Source organism: Kockovaella imperatae (genome assembly GCF_002102565.1).
Source record: "Kockovaella imperatae strain NRRL Y-17943 chromosome Unknown BD324scaffold_4, whole genome shotgun sequence".
NCBI lineage: Eukaryota > Fungi > Basidiomycota > Tremellomycetes > Tremellales > Cuniculitremaceae > Kockovaella > Kockovaella imperatae.
In genome coordinates, this window is record NW_019028944.1 from 1,093,947 (window position 1) to 1,108,107 (window position 14,161).

At 53.0% G+C, this 14,161-nt stretch overlaps 7 protein-coding genes across 7 annotated transcripts; 2 read left to right on the forward strand and 5 right to left on the reverse strand.

Moving 5' to 3' along the window:
• Positions 1 to 798: 798 nt before the first annotated feature.
• BD324DRAFT_577437 (rab-GTPase-TBC domain-domain-containing protein) lies at positions 799 to 2,664 on the forward strand (the record flags this gene model as incomplete). Its single annotated transcript, XM_022013258.1, has 8 exons — positions 799 to 943; positions 995 to 1,157; positions 1,210 to 1,552; positions 1,600 to 1,740; positions 1,795 to 2,010; positions 2,061 to 2,204; positions 2,252 to 2,417; positions 2,462 to 2,664. 8 exons carry the CDS (start codon positions 799 to 801, stop codon positions 2,662 to 2,664), a joined length of 1,521 nt encoding a protein of 506 aa, XP_021872518.1.
• A 65-nt stretch (positions 2,665 to 2,729) lies between these two features.
• BD324DRAFT_621526 (hypothetical protein) lies at positions 2,730 to 3,235 on the reverse strand. The gene is made up of 2 exons (XM_022015390.1): positions 3,213 to 3,235; positions 2,730 to 3,172 (listed from the first exon to the last, which is right to left on the reverse strand). Exon 2 carries the CDS (start codon positions 3,069 to 3,071, stop codon positions 2,868 to 2,870), a length of 204 nt encoding a protein of 67 aa, XP_021872519.1. The 5' UTR covers positions 3,072 to 3,172; positions 3,213 to 3,235; the 3' UTR covers positions 2,730 to 2,867.
• A 255-nt stretch (positions 3,236 to 3,490) lies between these two features.
• Positions 3,491 to 5,539, reverse strand: BD324DRAFT_368924 (hypothetical protein). Its single transcript, XM_022012600.1, has one exon. The coding sequence runs from the start codon at positions 5,447 to 5,449 to the stop codon at positions 3,776 to 3,778; it is 1,674 nt and encodes a 557-aa protein (XP_021872520.1). The 5' UTR covers positions 5,450 to 5,539; the 3' UTR covers positions 3,491 to 3,775.
• Positions 5,525 to 8,312, reverse strand: BD324DRAFT_369078 (hypothetical protein). The gene is made up of 4 exons (XM_022012601.1): positions 7,375 to 8,312; positions 5,875 to 7,334; positions 5,595 to 5,824; positions 5,525 to 5,539 (listed from the first exon to the last, which is right to left on the reverse strand). The coding sequence occupies exons 1-3, from the start codon at positions 8,134 to 8,136 to the stop codon at positions 5,779 to 5,781; spliced, it is 2,268 nt and encodes a 755-aa protein (XP_021872521.1). The 5' UTR covers positions 8,137 to 8,312; the 3' UTR covers positions 5,525 to 5,539; positions 5,595 to 5,778.
• On the reverse strand, positions 8,098 to 8,885 carry BD324DRAFT_369120 (hypothetical protein). Its single transcript, XM_022012602.1, has 3 exons — positions 8,579 to 8,885; positions 8,391 to 8,535; positions 8,098 to 8,342 (listed from the first exon to the last, which is right to left on the reverse strand). Exons 1-3 carry the CDS (start codon positions 8,684 to 8,686, stop codon positions 8,197 to 8,199), a joined length of 399 nt encoding a protein of 132 aa, XP_021872522.1. The 5' UTR covers positions 8,687 to 8,885; the 3' UTR covers positions 8,098 to 8,196.
• A 103-nt stretch (positions 8,886 to 8,988) lies between these two features.
• Positions 8,989 to 12,801, reverse strand: BD324DRAFT_621529 (glycoside hydrolase superfamily). Its single transcript, XM_022015391.1, has 17 exons — positions 12,559 to 12,801; positions 12,297 to 12,508; positions 12,074 to 12,257; positions 11,944 to 12,032; positions 11,853 to 11,904; positions 11,730 to 11,809; positions 11,537 to 11,696; positions 11,434 to 11,499; positions 11,316 to 11,392; positions 11,033 to 11,278; positions 10,580 to 10,992; positions 10,085 to 10,544; positions 9,991 to 10,045; positions 9,898 to 9,956; positions 9,496 to 9,863; positions 9,370 to 9,458; positions 8,989 to 9,320 (listed from the first exon to the last, which is right to left on the reverse strand). The coding sequence occupies exons 1-17, from the start codon at positions 12,758 to 12,760 to the stop codon at positions 9,100 to 9,102; spliced, it is 3,033 nt and encodes a 1,010-aa protein (XP_021872523.1). The 5' UTR covers positions 12,761 to 12,801; the 3' UTR covers positions 8,989 to 9,099.
• A 491-nt stretch (positions 12,802 to 13,292) lies between these two features.
• BD324DRAFT_621538 (hypothetical protein) lies at positions 13,293 to 14,139 on the forward strand. The gene is made up of 2 exons (XM_022015392.1): positions 13,293 to 13,833; positions 13,894 to 14,139. The coding sequence occupies exons 1-2, from the start codon at positions 13,609 to 13,611 to the stop codon at positions 14,065 to 14,067; spliced, it is 399 nt and encodes a 132-aa protein (XP_021872524.1). The 5' UTR covers positions 13,293 to 13,608; the 3' UTR covers positions 14,068 to 14,139.
• The last annotated feature ends 22 nt before the right edge of the window (positions 14,140 to 14,161 follow it).

Sequence of the window (14,161 nt, forward strand, 5' to 3'; positions counted from 1 at the left end):
AGTGACGTTTTGTAGTCCTTTTGACCGTGTTTCGTGCCTCGATCTCACCAGCATCCTCAACTGTGCTCTCCGCCGAGCAGGATGAGTGATCCGTATGATCCTGGTCCATCTGTACAGAGTGGTCATGACCCAATCAACTTCTCTCGTCCACGAAGAGAAGTCTCGCTCGCGCCGCCCATCGATACTTCGGCAAGCGCAAAATCAAATCTGCTCAAAGTGAACCACCTCAATCAAGCCGGAGGTGCTGGAAGAGGCAGAGAGTCAAGAGTAGATAGCGCAAACATGGCAGAGGGAATTTTCGACCTGTATGGATCTAATCGAGCCTCCTGGCAGAGCTCTTCATCGGCTTTCGACGATGCGCCGGAGGAGCATGGACCTGGCTCTGTAGGACGATCTCGGATCTCAGAGAGTGACTTGACATCAAATGGCAATGGGAATGGAGGCCCGCCTCAATCTTTTCTTCAGACTCCTCTCAGAACTTCCACGAACGAGCAGCAAGGTGTGGAGGTATTGGACGACGATGGTGGAACCAACGGAGGCCAGGCTCCGGACTCACCTGCGTCCTGGGAAGGAGTATTTACAATGCTCGCAACCTCTGACCATGGCACACGAGAATCTCAACTCTTATCCGAATCTCAAACGAATGGCTCACATCCTCCTACGCCGCCCATCACTCTGACCCCAGATAAGTCTGTACCGCAGAGGCCCAGACCAGTCAGGGGTCGCGAGTCGAACCAAACAGCTTCATCGAGTACCAGTCTCAGCGTAACACCCAGCTCCAGCCGGGGCCAGCTCGGCATGTCGAGGCTGAAACCTTTGAGTGCGAGTACGGGCAGTGCAACGAGTGTAGGTACGACCTCTGCAAACACCAGTCTTGTGTCATTCTCCGGATCCTCACAATATCCTGGGGAAGAGAACGAATCGTTTCACGTTAGATCTACATGTGAGTCACGACAAACTCCGCCGATGCAGCCACTCATCTCGGGCACCTTAGATGCTCGCCTGGACGCAGAGGGCGTTCATGGAGATGGCTGGGATCCAGGTGTGGAACGCACCAGAGGCGGGCCAAACGCTGCGAAGCGGGTGACGATCGATATGCCTGTGAGAGGCGGCAATTTTGGACAAAGCGAGAGGCAATTTCTTAGCAGTCTTGACAGGTCAGTTACATTCCCATATTGAATCTGATAGTACGCTGACAGTCAATTGAAGATATGGCTTCATGGACGAGCCTTTACGCAATCGATCTGAATCTCGTATAGCTCTCATCCCAGCTGCTCCACTCCGAAAGATTCCAAAACTTCCCTCAAAGTCGTCCATACCTCCAGGCACAAAGGTTCAACCTCCCCCTCCTTCGTTCGGACCTTCGACCGACGATGCTCCAGGTCCAAGGCCCCCGCCGAGCCCACGCCCAGAGAACGAAGAAGGCCAGCGATTCCGAAGGAAAGAAGACGAACGTGTTGGGAAATGGATGCAGATGATGAGGGTCTCGAAGAGAGATCAAGGTGGCAATATTCAAACTTGGGAGTGGAGGAAGGATGGTCAGGGGTCCAAGGTGGGCTCGTAGTTGCATTGAGATTGTTTTTCTGACAATTGGCGTAGTTACCTGGACGAGTGTACAAGGGCATCCCGGATCGATGGCGTATGGCCGCTTGGTGGACCTTAGTAGAGGACAACACACGGAAATGGAAAGGCAAGGGGAGGGCAACAGTCCCCTCAGAAGTCTTAGCTGACGAGTATCGAGTGGGCGAAGCTTCTACTCTCTTTTTGGGCAGCGCTGACTCTCTTGGACCTCAGCACAACATTGACCTGCCCTCTATCCACGACGTCCAGATCGATCTTGATGTTCCGCGCACGATCTCCGGGCACACACTCTTCGTCACTCGCTATGGGTCTGGTCAGAGATCTCTCTTTCACGTCCTACATTCCTTTTCGCTACTCTGTGACACCTGTGGCTATTGTCAGGGTATGGGTCCAATAGCAGCGACATTGTTGTGTTACTTTGATCCCGAGGTGAGTCACCGGGGACATGGGATTTGGGAACTTTGTCTGATACGATTCAGCGCGTTTACGCCATTCTCGTTCGCCTCCATGACGTCTACGGGATGCACTCGATCTTTGCGCCTGGGTTCCCGGGTCTCCTTGAGTCGTTCTATGTCCAGGAGAGATTAATGGAATACCTCATGCCTGATGTCTACAAATCCTTTGTGAGTGGTCCGATCGGGGTTTCTACCGGGGCTGACTACCAAGCCAGCAACGCAACATGATCAGCTCATCTGCCTGGGGTACAAAGTGGTACATTACACTCTTCGTGAATACAGTTCCATTCTCCCAGCAGCTCCGTATATGGGACGCTTTAATGATGGATGGGCGAGACGTCATCGTCATCGTGTCAATCGCCATCCTCTGGGCATTCAAAGGTCGGTCAACGCTCTTCGCTTGCCCCGACTGACTATTCATGCAGATCTGCTCTCCGACACTCGGGCTACATTCGAATCCATATTGTCGTTGCTTAGCTCGTACTTTGTCGCGGAAGACGAAGACGCGTTTATGAGGTGGATACGAAAGATCCTGCATCAACCGGGAATGAAAGCAAAGATGGACGGGTGGCGAGCAGAGTGGACGAGGCTAGTGGCCGAAGGCAAGAGTCACGATGCCTTGCTTTAATAAAGCTGCGGCCGGTTCACGTCATTGGTCAGCATCATACTTTGTCGAGTCTTGTCGGTTTCCGTTTCGCATCGACATATAATTCAATGCATAACAATGGGCATCAAAGGGGTCCTAAACACAAGCAATTCGTGGCATGTCGTTCTAGGTCATTATTCGTGAATGGGCATTTCGGTCACCAACGAGAGCTTTTTCTCCAATACTCAAGCAGCCAGTCCGTACCACCGTCCCTCGCCTTGCTGAGGTGTCTGCGTCACATCCAGAGCGCTGGACATGCCTTGGCTCAAGGCAAGGCCCCCGGCTTTTCGTTGCTGAGTCGGTGTTTCCGGTTCTGGGCCAGAACCTTTGTCCACAGGAGTTTGGAGCTGAGCATCTGGCGGGGAGTTTTGGAATGGTTTCGAAGCCATGTAAATCTTGTATTTTCGTCGATCAGCTTCGAGTGCGAATTGTCGCCAATACACAGCCTCTTGATGAAGAGATTGAAGGCGGATCTACGCGCTTCGGGTCAATAAAGAGGAATCAGCCTGGATGAAGCATTATGTACTTGCCTCTGACATTCGATTCCAGGTCTGTCGTTCCGTCGCGACATTCCTGGCCTCGGCAAGCTCGCGCCTAGATTCTTCCAGTGACCCCTCCAACGCCTTCACACGTTCTTCAGCCAGGGACCCCTTCCTCACCTCGTCTGCGAGACACTGATCCAAGATTTGCTGCTTCGCTTCCGATTCTGCCGAGCTCTTCGCCGAGGTCACTTGCAATGCAAGTTTTGCGTCGATTGCACCGTCCAGCTGGAACCTGCTTAGCCCCGGCAGTCCTGTCCCAATTGACTCACTCGGGTCTGAAGATCTTGCAGCTGTGAATGTAGATTAAGGTTTTCGTCTTCTAGCAGGCTACGTTTGCCGTTGCCAGTGCTGGCTTCGATACTTTCCGCTACTGCAGACACCTTGGCGGCCAGCGACTCGTGTAGGTCCTCAGTGAGCTTTCGCAGGCCTACCAGCTCGGCGTCTCGACTGTCGGCGACGGCCTTATCCTTTTCGCTCATTTGTCGCTGAAGGGAGGTGAGTTCTTCCGTTACCTGTGCAATGTTTAGTTAATACCACTCCGTGTTAGCGTTCTAACTCACAGTCTCTGTAGTCTCCTGCGAGACGCGCAGCTGATTAGCCACCTCCCTTAATTCTTCTCGGGTTTCCAGCAGAGTCTTGCCCAACGCATCCCTTTCGCGCTCCGCAGCCAGTTTGTCAGATAGCAAAGCATCGTTCTCCGCTCGTTGGTCCCGACCTCTCGCCTCGCTACTCTCTAGCTTGCTCAATTGGTGTGCCATATCTGCCCGTAAGGCATTGCAATCTTGCCTCGCATCCTCAAGTCGGGACTGATGGATTCCCGCTTCGCTTGCAGCCTCCGCACGTGCCGTTACGAGCTCCTCGTTCCGTGATTGCAAGGCCTCTAGTTGTGATTTGAGGGCGGCAATCTCTTTCTCGGTAGAGGCATGTTTTGCAACAAGATGCTTGAGCTGTGCTTGCTCCAGACGTACAGTCTCCACGACAAGAAGCAGCTCGTCTCTGCTGATGGTGAGCTCGGCAAGCTTCTCAAGCATCGTATGCTGTCCAGTGAGCATGGCCTGAAACATCTCCTGAGCTTCGTAATCGTGTTGACGTTGGGCAGCGGCGGATGCCTCGCTCGTCTCAACCATGAGACTCGGCGGCAGTTGCGTTCTTGCAACAGCATCGAAAAGGTCATCGTTAAGACCTTGGGGCACTGCGGACAGGTTGTTGAGGGCATGACAGCCTTCCTCCGGCATTGCCTCCTCACGATCAGCTAGCAGTCCCACCGACTCGTCGCCTGCGCGTGATGGCGGGACCTGGCACCGAGGGCAGTCACCCATCATCACCTCGACACGCTCAGGATCTGACTTGTCTGTTGTGGCTGGAAGATGTAAAGCTCCGATTGGGTGATGATCAACCTCGTTGATCACCCTCAGAACCTTGTTCGGCGTCCTCATCGGGAATTCGATGGATGCTTCTCTTTCTCTGCTTGATGAAGGGTATGCAGTATCTTCGCCCGTTCCCAGAACGCCCGGGTCGGATGCTGGGGATATTGCCCTGCGAGGAGCTGTGTGGTTCCATAAGGTCTCTATTCGTTCGTCAAAAGAAGTCGAGGCTATTGCTGGACCTAGAGTCTCATCATGATGCTGATCCGAGACCTTCAGTGGCAAGTCCGTCGGTGCCGTGTGTCTACGAGAGATTGAGGGTCTCGGGCCATGAAGAGGGAAGATCCACTCCCTGAATTGTCGATCTTTGCCTTTGCCGTTGATCAGTATTGAAGGCCGAGGTGATGGATTGCGGGCATAGGTGTCAGGGGCAGGCTGCTCGAACGGAGTCATATCAGAAGGGGAGTCACGCATTTCTGGCACGACAGTAGCGCGCGATATGGAGCGAGAGGGGAGCAAAGGGCTTCCTTCTGCGGTTTCAAAAGTGTCATTGCCAATAGACGTGGCGACGCTGGTCCGGCGACGCTCGTGAGGCGAAACTGCCAGAGGCCAATTTGAGGTAACAGAGGCACCGGTAGATACAGCACCATCTTCTTTGGGCTCGATGCGAGAATGCATCTGGCTCTTAGCATTTGTGGGAAGAGACGGCTTTGGCAAGCAATCAGCAGAGCGCGCATCACGAGCAAGTTGCCAAGCTGGGCCAGCCTCCGACGTCCGCGCGGAGATAAGAGGCGAAGCGACCGGCTGAGATCGATGAACTGGGATCTGAGTCACCTCGAAATCTGCCGCATTGCGGGGCATCGTGGCGATTGCAAGCGGTAAGTAGGAGTTCTCGTGAGATCTCTCCGAGCTTGATCTGTGGGCACCATGCAGTCTCCCTCGACGCGTTATCTGGAACATCTGTCAGGTCCTGCATGGGACGGATCGAGGGCATGAATGAACTCACTTCGCGTGATCCAGAATCTGCACTTCCGACCTCATCCGATTGTCGCTTGACTTCATCCACTAACTCGACGGCCTCCATTTCTGGCGACTTCTGTGGGGTACGGAAGAAAAGGCCGCTAAGGTCAACGCTATCCCCTCCGTCCATGACCGAGCCGGGTCCAGTCCTGATGAGAATCTCTTCCAGTTCAGGATTTGTTGCGTATAGCTGATGCACCAGTGCTGCGGGTGAGTCTTGCGGATGGACAGGGCGATCCTCGTTTGGGGAATCCTTTCGAGGAGACGTTGCACCCGTACAACTGCTCCTGGCCAATGATCTTTGGCTTGAGGTTGCTGCCGGCGAAATCTGCGAATCCACAACGGCCGATTGCTTTTGCCCAAAGCTCGAAGGCGTGAAGGCAGCCGCCGTCGGGCGTAATTTGGGCACGAACCGGAAGGTGTCGGGAACGAGTCTGCCATTGCCTTCAGCGCCAGAAGAACCAAGTAGTCGTGCTTGGCCTCCCTCCCTCTGTCTGTAGTCCCCGCTTGCATAGGCAGGAGCAAAGGCAGTCACAAGAGGTCGAAGGCTTACAGGATTGTCAGTCGTATCCCCTTCGGATCCGTACACTAGGCGCTTCGATGCTTCTACTGGGTGAGCGGTTGAGACCATGTTCGTCTCGGTGGCGAATACAGGCACAAATGGGTCGGCAGTGGGTCTGAGCTTTGGTGGAGGTATGAGTGTAGGCTGCTTGATGGGCGACAGAATATCTGTCTCGCTCGTTCCGATAGAATTGCCTCCATCCGATTCTAGGTCGGACAGCCCGGAAGTTTTGGATGATCCGACTGAGATGGATCGAGACTGGGCCATAGGCGCCCAAATCGGTGCGTTGGCTCTCAAACTGATGATCTGCTTCTGTTCGCCGGCCGGCTCCCGAGTTGCCTCCGTTGAAGTTCCTGCAGAGGAGGGATGGAGCGGGTGTGCTGACAAATCTTTCCCCAAAGGACTAGAATGATATGCTGCTGCGGAGGTGTGCAAGCCGCCAGACTGCTTTGAATCCTGATGGTGAGCCTCATGTTGAGAGGTTGAACCGTCCCTAGCCGGCGATGAGACCTTTTCGGATAATTGCAGGTCAAGAGTTCCCCTCCTTCGAGGCTTCGCAGGGATGATCGTAAGCAAATCACTGTTGTAAGTTAGGGATTGGGAGCCTGCCTCTCCTATGAGGCTCTCAGGTTTGCCAATCAGTCGGGGTGTTCGCTCTCCGTCGCTGAGCTGGACTCTACCCGCCCTATCCGTCGGCCCGTCTCTGCTAGTGGTCATGGACGAGAGCGAGATGTCTTCAAAATGGGATCCTTGGAAGGTAGGAGACGTCTGCTGGCCATTGCCTGAAGCAGTCGTGTCCTCCAGACTGCCAAGCTTTTCAGGTTCGTCTGGTTCCATATTTTGGGCTGGGAAGAGGTCCGAAACAGCCCGGCGCTGCGTCCTTGACGGTGTTGTCTTCAAGGTCCCTTCTTTCAAGATTCCACCGAGCGACCGCTTGAGATAGGCACTGTTTCCGAATCTTCCCTTCGAAATAACCTCATGGCGAGGCATTTCACCGGTGCCAGTTTCAACAGAGGATTGTTGTGAGGGGACTAGAAGAGTTGAGGCACTGGTAGATTCCTGATCTACTGCCTTCTCCACCTGGCGCAATTTGTTCTCTCCTTCGGCCGATTCACGCCGACTTTTGACTTCCTCAGCGCGGGAGAAGAGACTAACCCATCCATCCTGGCGACAGTCAGCTTGCTGTCTTATAGCCGACACTTACCTCTCTTGGAAGACGGACCAGGACCTCCTTTCCTCGCCATGATGGAGTGGCGTCTGAATTGGCAGCATGGACGAGTTGCTGGGTGTCCTTGGTCGCATACTTGGCTGACGAGCCCTCCTCTGAATCCGTAGTTGATGCAACTGACCCCTTGCGACGGTTCGAAACAAGTTTATTTCTTCTGGCTCTTTCCGATACAGTCCCATTGTAATCCGTTGTTAGGCGCAACGGTTCAGCGGCTGTGTCACTCGACACTCTCACACCGGAAATATCGGTGTATCCCGCTGAAGGCTTGTCGAGCCTATCCTGTGAGCCGACGTGCACGAGTCCTGGACTCGAGCGCCTGGCTTGGGTCTTGCCGTTCGCTTTCTCCACCATCATCTCGTCGAAAGTTTTCCCTCCTACGCCTCCGAGAATTGCTTTAGGTGGCCCTCCGGTCCGCTTCGATCTCCTTGGAATGTCATTGACTGAGCGTCCTCCCTTGCGGCCCCGATTGCCAGTATATGAAAAACCGGTTGGTACATTGTGGGAAGCATCCTTGTTCATCAGGGAGGCTGACGGAGTTTGAGAGATCGGAAAAAAGGACCAAGGTGTCGAGTCGAAACGAGGGGGAGTATCGCTGATCCATGATCTCGATACTGCATCTTCATAGGACACCGACCTCGTAGATTGAGCGGTCGCGATGGGCTTAGGGGGCAGAGAAGGATGAACAAGACCAAGGGAACCGCTGGAAGCGCTCCCGTCCTCGTTTGGCGCCGGGATCATCTGGTGGTGCTTTGACGGTCGATCTGACCTGAGCACGCCTAAATATTGATGATGAAGCGATTAATTGAGGGTGTGAGCAGGCGGTGTATTCGGGCACTTGGTGAGATGTGAGCCTAGCAGTATGATTTGGACACGGTAGGTAGCTCGTGCCTGATGGCGGGAGGAATGTTTGAGTGTGCGAATCGTAAGGGTATCCGGCAGTATGGCTTTTGGCAAAGTCTGTCAGTCGAAGATCCACCTCGTAGCGCTATCACCGTTCTCGAGAAGAAGAAGAAGAAGCTGCTGAGTCCATCCATGAAGAACGCGTTTCAATGGAGAATAGAGAGATGTGTCAGGATACCTGTTTGGGATTTTAAGGTCCCGTCTCAAAGGGACCATGAGGTGGTGGGTGGTGGTGGCCTGTGCGAAGTGAAGTTGTCAGTGGGACCACACACTCACACACATCTATGCGCCTTGCCATCCTTGGGACATCCTCGAATGGGGCCCGAAGAGAGAGAGCATGGGCGCTGAGTATCGAGATCATATCCCCAAGCGCTGCTGTCCATTGCATCGGGTACTGGACTGGACTGTGTGCGGCAGTCAGAAAGTACGAAAGTCAGGTGATGAGGAAGGATGCGTGATGACGTGACTGCGATGCATCAGCTTTCTGATCCGCCTGGTGAGAGCCGGGGTTCTGCTCTCTCAGACATCGACAGCAGCAGTGTTGTGCATGATGTCAAATGCTTTGGGTATAGCACATGAGAGACTATGTCTCCCACTGACGCTGGCTGGCTTTTGGCCGGCCGTCTTTGGGGAATTCGTTTACGCGTCGCGAGTGTGGCAGCTCGGAGTGGCTCTTCGGTCAGAGGTCATCCCAGCAAATTCATCATGCATTCTTTTTTAGGCTGGCCGCGCATCAGTTGCTACGGACGATCTCTCAAGACATTTGATTATAGATCATGGATCTCGATCTTCTGACACGTCTCAAGCAGACCCGCCATAAACCTCGTCGTAGGTCGGCGAGTTGATAGTGATATTCGAAAGACTGAGGACGCTCGTCGTCACGCTAGGATCCACAACGAGCTCCAGCTGTCCTCCGATAGAGAATGCGGACTGGGTATCATTGAAAGCAAAGAGAGACATCGCGAGCTCGTTCGTACCCTGAACGAGCACTCCGGGCGGCACAGGGAAGATCAATTGCGTGGCTGAAATTCTCAGTCAAAGCCTCGCGGCGGCCGGCCGCCTGGAACTCACGAGAAATGTCACCAAACCTCCGTCCAAATTGCCAGCCATTGACGAAAAGTTGAGCTCGGTAGTCTCCAGTGATATTTGGGAACTTGAAACTGCGTTGTCAACGACCTAGCCATGTATCTGGCTGACCTATAATGAATATCAAGTCCTTCAGGGTAATCCACGTTCACTGAAGCCTTGTAGAACCTGACACCGGGTGCAGTTAGGGATCCATTGCCTTCCCCACTCGGTCCACCCATTGACCAGTCGGAACCGTTGAATCCTGGGAGATACCAGCCTTGTCTCTCGCCGAAGAACCCGCCGACATTGTAGATAGTCCTGACCTTGTCGGGGAAGTTGACGTTTCCACCTTGATTTCCTTGCATCTTCCAAGCCATCTCCGATCCATCTGATGACTGAGAACCAGAGGCCATGAGTTCATAGCCACGAATGCCCCGAGGAGACTGAGTATCCTCCCCACCATCCTCCTCCAGTCCGGTGTTTGCGATGACGACGGTCTGCACTTCAGCTCAGTCGCTTGAGCAGACTTACAATGTAGTTGGTTCCGTCGCTGAGGGAGACACTGTCAAAATTCACAGTCACATTGACATCTGAGTCATCAGCGCTGCTTAGGAAGCGACCCACTCTCGTTGTTTCCGTCACCCGGCACAAACGCAGACGTTGTGTATTTTCCGTTCACCTGGGGTGTGAGCTCAGGCGCAGGCGGATCAGGCCTCACCCAAATAGCAGCTGCTCCAAAATATCCAGCGGAAACGGAAAGCTCAAGCCCAGCCCATGAACCTCCTGAGAATGTTCCTCGATATAGCGTGGCGCCGACTGAGAAGCCATACTCCTGCCCGTACAATATATACTTGCCGTTAAAGTAAGGCTGATTTTTATTGGTTGTGGAAGTCAAATTGCAGACGGTCCAGTCTGAGTCATCGTATCCATACTCGATCTCAGGCAGAGAGTCCTTCCAAACCCAGCTGCTGATATTTGGGGCAACCGGGGTCGAAGCAGGACCTGGAATGCTCACGGACCAAGTCGTGTCGCTAGTCCTGTTAGGCGTGACAGTCACATCGTTCCAAGTGAAGGCGGTATATTTGGGGTCGCAGGCAAAGACGACGGTGTCTGTACCATTGACATCTCCCTGAAGATTCAGAGTGTTGCCGTCTGACCAGGCCCATCGCATGAAGTATCTTCCGTCAGCTTAGAAGCGACTAGGCCAGCTTACGGTCCAAATATCAGAACGGTCTCGTTGCTTCCAATGAGGTAATGACTACCATAGTCTCCTGTTCCTACAACCAATGTCTCCCAAGCAAAGTTGGCTACCATCGTATCGAGAATGTGTATCATGACCGTACGCGTACCGCCGGTCACTTGGACGATGCTATGATCACCGGCAGTCAAATTGTAAGTCATGACGGTTCGACCTTGGCTGACGCTCGAAGAGACTTGAGTCGAGCCAGTGGTCTGATTGATGACGCAGTGTGTGTCTGGGAATGCGATCTGGTATGGCTGATCAGGCGCACCATAGACAATCAAGTAGTCCACATCGCCCATTGTAGTCGAAGTCAGGATGGCAGATGATGAGTGAGAGATGCAAGAGGCTCCCCAACAGTAATTGGTGACGACCACTCGGGAATCCTCGTTCGTCAGCATTGCTGCTGTAGAGATTGTCGCTCACCCTCCCATTCAAGGTGACAGGTAAAGTGGCATTGCCCTGCCAGTCGACTGTATCGAGAGTGAAGGACGTGACAGCCATTGTGCTTGAATTCGCATGGCGGACTACCCAGAACCCAGCGTGACTGTCGGGATTGACGAGAGCGTCTACCTGAATTTCACCTGGAGCAGAGGTGAACGTATCATTGCTGGATGCTGTGATCCAAGTCTTTGGCAGATCTCGCGAGGATCGAATGAAATGGCTGATGAGCTGTGACCGATGAGCCAAGATAAGTCAAGGTGCATACCTTGAGCTCGTAGTACTTGTCCGGGAAGGATCGATCCTCGCTGATTGGTGCCCAGTAGTCGTAAGACGTGAGTCCAGCTGAATGTAAGAATGAGCTTCACTCTGGTTTACCGGCTCACGCGGGAACGCAGTGTGCCCAAAGTTCGTGCCTCCATAGACCATATAAATGCTTTGCATTTTGATGCCTCGCGGTCAATCCCTGCTACTTGGGTTCGTTCTCACCTTGAGCCAAATTGTTCAGATAGAAGACCCTTTCAAAGGCCGATCCAAAGAGTCCGAAGCAGTTAGGGTAGCCTCCAGTGCTCAAGGTCGGTATCCAGCCGGCTTGAAATTCTGGGATATAGAATGGCTCTCCTTCCACCCCCGACGAATTGATGAGGTACTGCAGTCAGCAGTGATATATACGATTACCCACTGGACGATAATAGGTTCCGACAGGTGCCCATAGCTCAGGGTATGCACAGTCCGAATTCTGAGGGTAGCTATCGACCCCCGCTGAGCCATTGTTAGCTACACTGGCGCTTATATCCCTATGTACCAATGTCGACGTTTCCTGGAGGGAAAACCAGCTCATATCCGCCGACGGAGACCTTGCCTTTCAGTAAAAATCTATCGTTCTCATTGCTCACATCATTGAAGGTGAAGGGAACGACGATACCGGCGTCCCGCATGAGCTTCTCGAGGTTTTCAATATACGTCAAGTTGGCATTGCTGATTTCTGCGACGAGTTAGTGGGTCTAGCACAGGCGTCCGACCTGCCGTTCTCAATCTGTACGCCAATAACTGGACCTCCTTGTGTAATCTGGTATTTTGCAATTACATCGCCGATTCCGCTCCAATAGGGCGTGTAAGCTTCGGTGTATGGTCCATTGTCCGTTCGCGCAACGAAATTCGGTAGGGCGGTGACCCAACCAGGGAAGCCTCCAGCCGAGACTTCCGCGTTCTGACGGGCTCAGAAAAGCTCAATCCTTGATGGGCTCACAATGTACGGTCCAGGTCTTACAACGACAAAGAGCCCAGCTTGATTGGCTGCGTCTAGGAACGGTCCAAGATCTCGAAAATCATCGTAATCGAAGACGCCTTCTGAGGGATTGACCATTCCCCAGAAAGTATAGGTGGAGATCGCATTGAAACCGAGGGCTTTGATCCGCTGAAATACATCGAGCCAAAGATCAGGTACGATGAGTCGGAAGGCTAGAGGCGTGAGGCTGAGCGATCTCAGACGAAGCGTTCGATCGACCTACCGTGGAATTCCCCGCTGTAAATGAAGATCCTTTGGCCTTTAACGAAAAGCGAATAGCCATCCCACTGGACCAGGTCGGTCAAATTGGTCGATTTGAGTTCATCTGAAGGTGTGAAAGTCTTAAAAGGTACTTGGCTTGAAGCTGCTGCGCATGCAACAGCACCGATCAGCAGCGCTCGAATGTACGATATAACGAGCCTCATCCCTGGCGGTCAGTGAATGGAAAACTGAGCAAGATGATGTTTAAGCACGACACTTCACCCGCTGCATGGGAGGGCACCGATATATCTTCCGAACACATGACGGAAGCTCATAAGGAGAGGGGGTGGAATTCCCCCGTGTCCAAAAGCTTAGCGTACAATGAACATGCCGAGGTCGGAGACTAATAAAGCATTGCTTCAGGCAGAAGAGGCAGTTATCTATTTCGAGTTCAAGGAATGAATGACGTCGAAGCGGGACTCCGGTTACTGCGGGTTAATGATTCGCCGAATATCCGATAGTGAGGCAGGTCGCATTTGGCCTGCATGTGTCAGGGACAGACCTATCCGGCTCAAGGCCCCCCTTACATGGATAGCAACCTTCTTGGACAGAGTGTCAAGCTGGGTAGCTCATAGACAACACATTTGCAGATTGATGATGAACTCCCAAGTCCATCTCTTACGGTGAGCTCCGGGGCTTTCGGATCCGAATGTTTGGTTCCGTTCCCTCACAGCATGATCGAGCCTTTGATTCTGTACTATTTTGTGGACCGTTAATGACACAAGCACCTAAGCCTACACAAATCTAATCAAGTGCAATCTCTCCCTGGCGACCGACATCTGTGACTTGTCCCGCCATCCTCTCCGTTGACCTCCTTTGATCTCATTGTAATCTCATCTCCCGACCCCACTCGGGATTTCATGGAGATGAGTCTGTTTTTACAAAGGAGGTGAAGGCGAGGGGGGATCTCAAGGGGGAGGAGATTGCTGGCATCTGAAAACACACAAGATAAATAGGGACATGAAGTCTTATCTCTTGCTGCTTTTCCTCGCACCTGCCAGCAAGTAACAGCATGATTTCCATCTCGAACGCTCTGATTCTCCTTCTCGGCTCGTTCGCCACAGTCGCTTTGGCACATGAGAATTGTACGCTAGCAGTAGGGAACATGGTCTCCGAGGAGAATTATGGAGGTATCCTTGTCAACGGCGTGAATTACATCTATGTTGTTAAGCCTGATTGTGTTTACGATGGAACCGAATTCGACCTGTACATCGAAGCGATCGATGCGAAGCCTCATGTAAGTCCATGGAAGCTCGACCAGACCCTCGAAGTGATTGCTGACAGCTCGTATCCATAGTGCTCTATTGCCGGAACTCTGACTGGCGGACTCCATCACGCAATCTATATTTTCAATAGGGCCGATTACCTTGGGGGGCAAACGGGCGAGCATTACGGCCTCACAGTGACTTGTGGTGCGCCTGATTACGCAGGTCCACCCTCCGTGGGTTCAGGACGGAATGACACTGTCTGAGCGCTTGTGTACGCTACATATTTGCCTCGCTTCCTGCATAGCCACAATACATATGCATTCTCAATTTGCCACCCGCGCGAACGAACAACGGCGG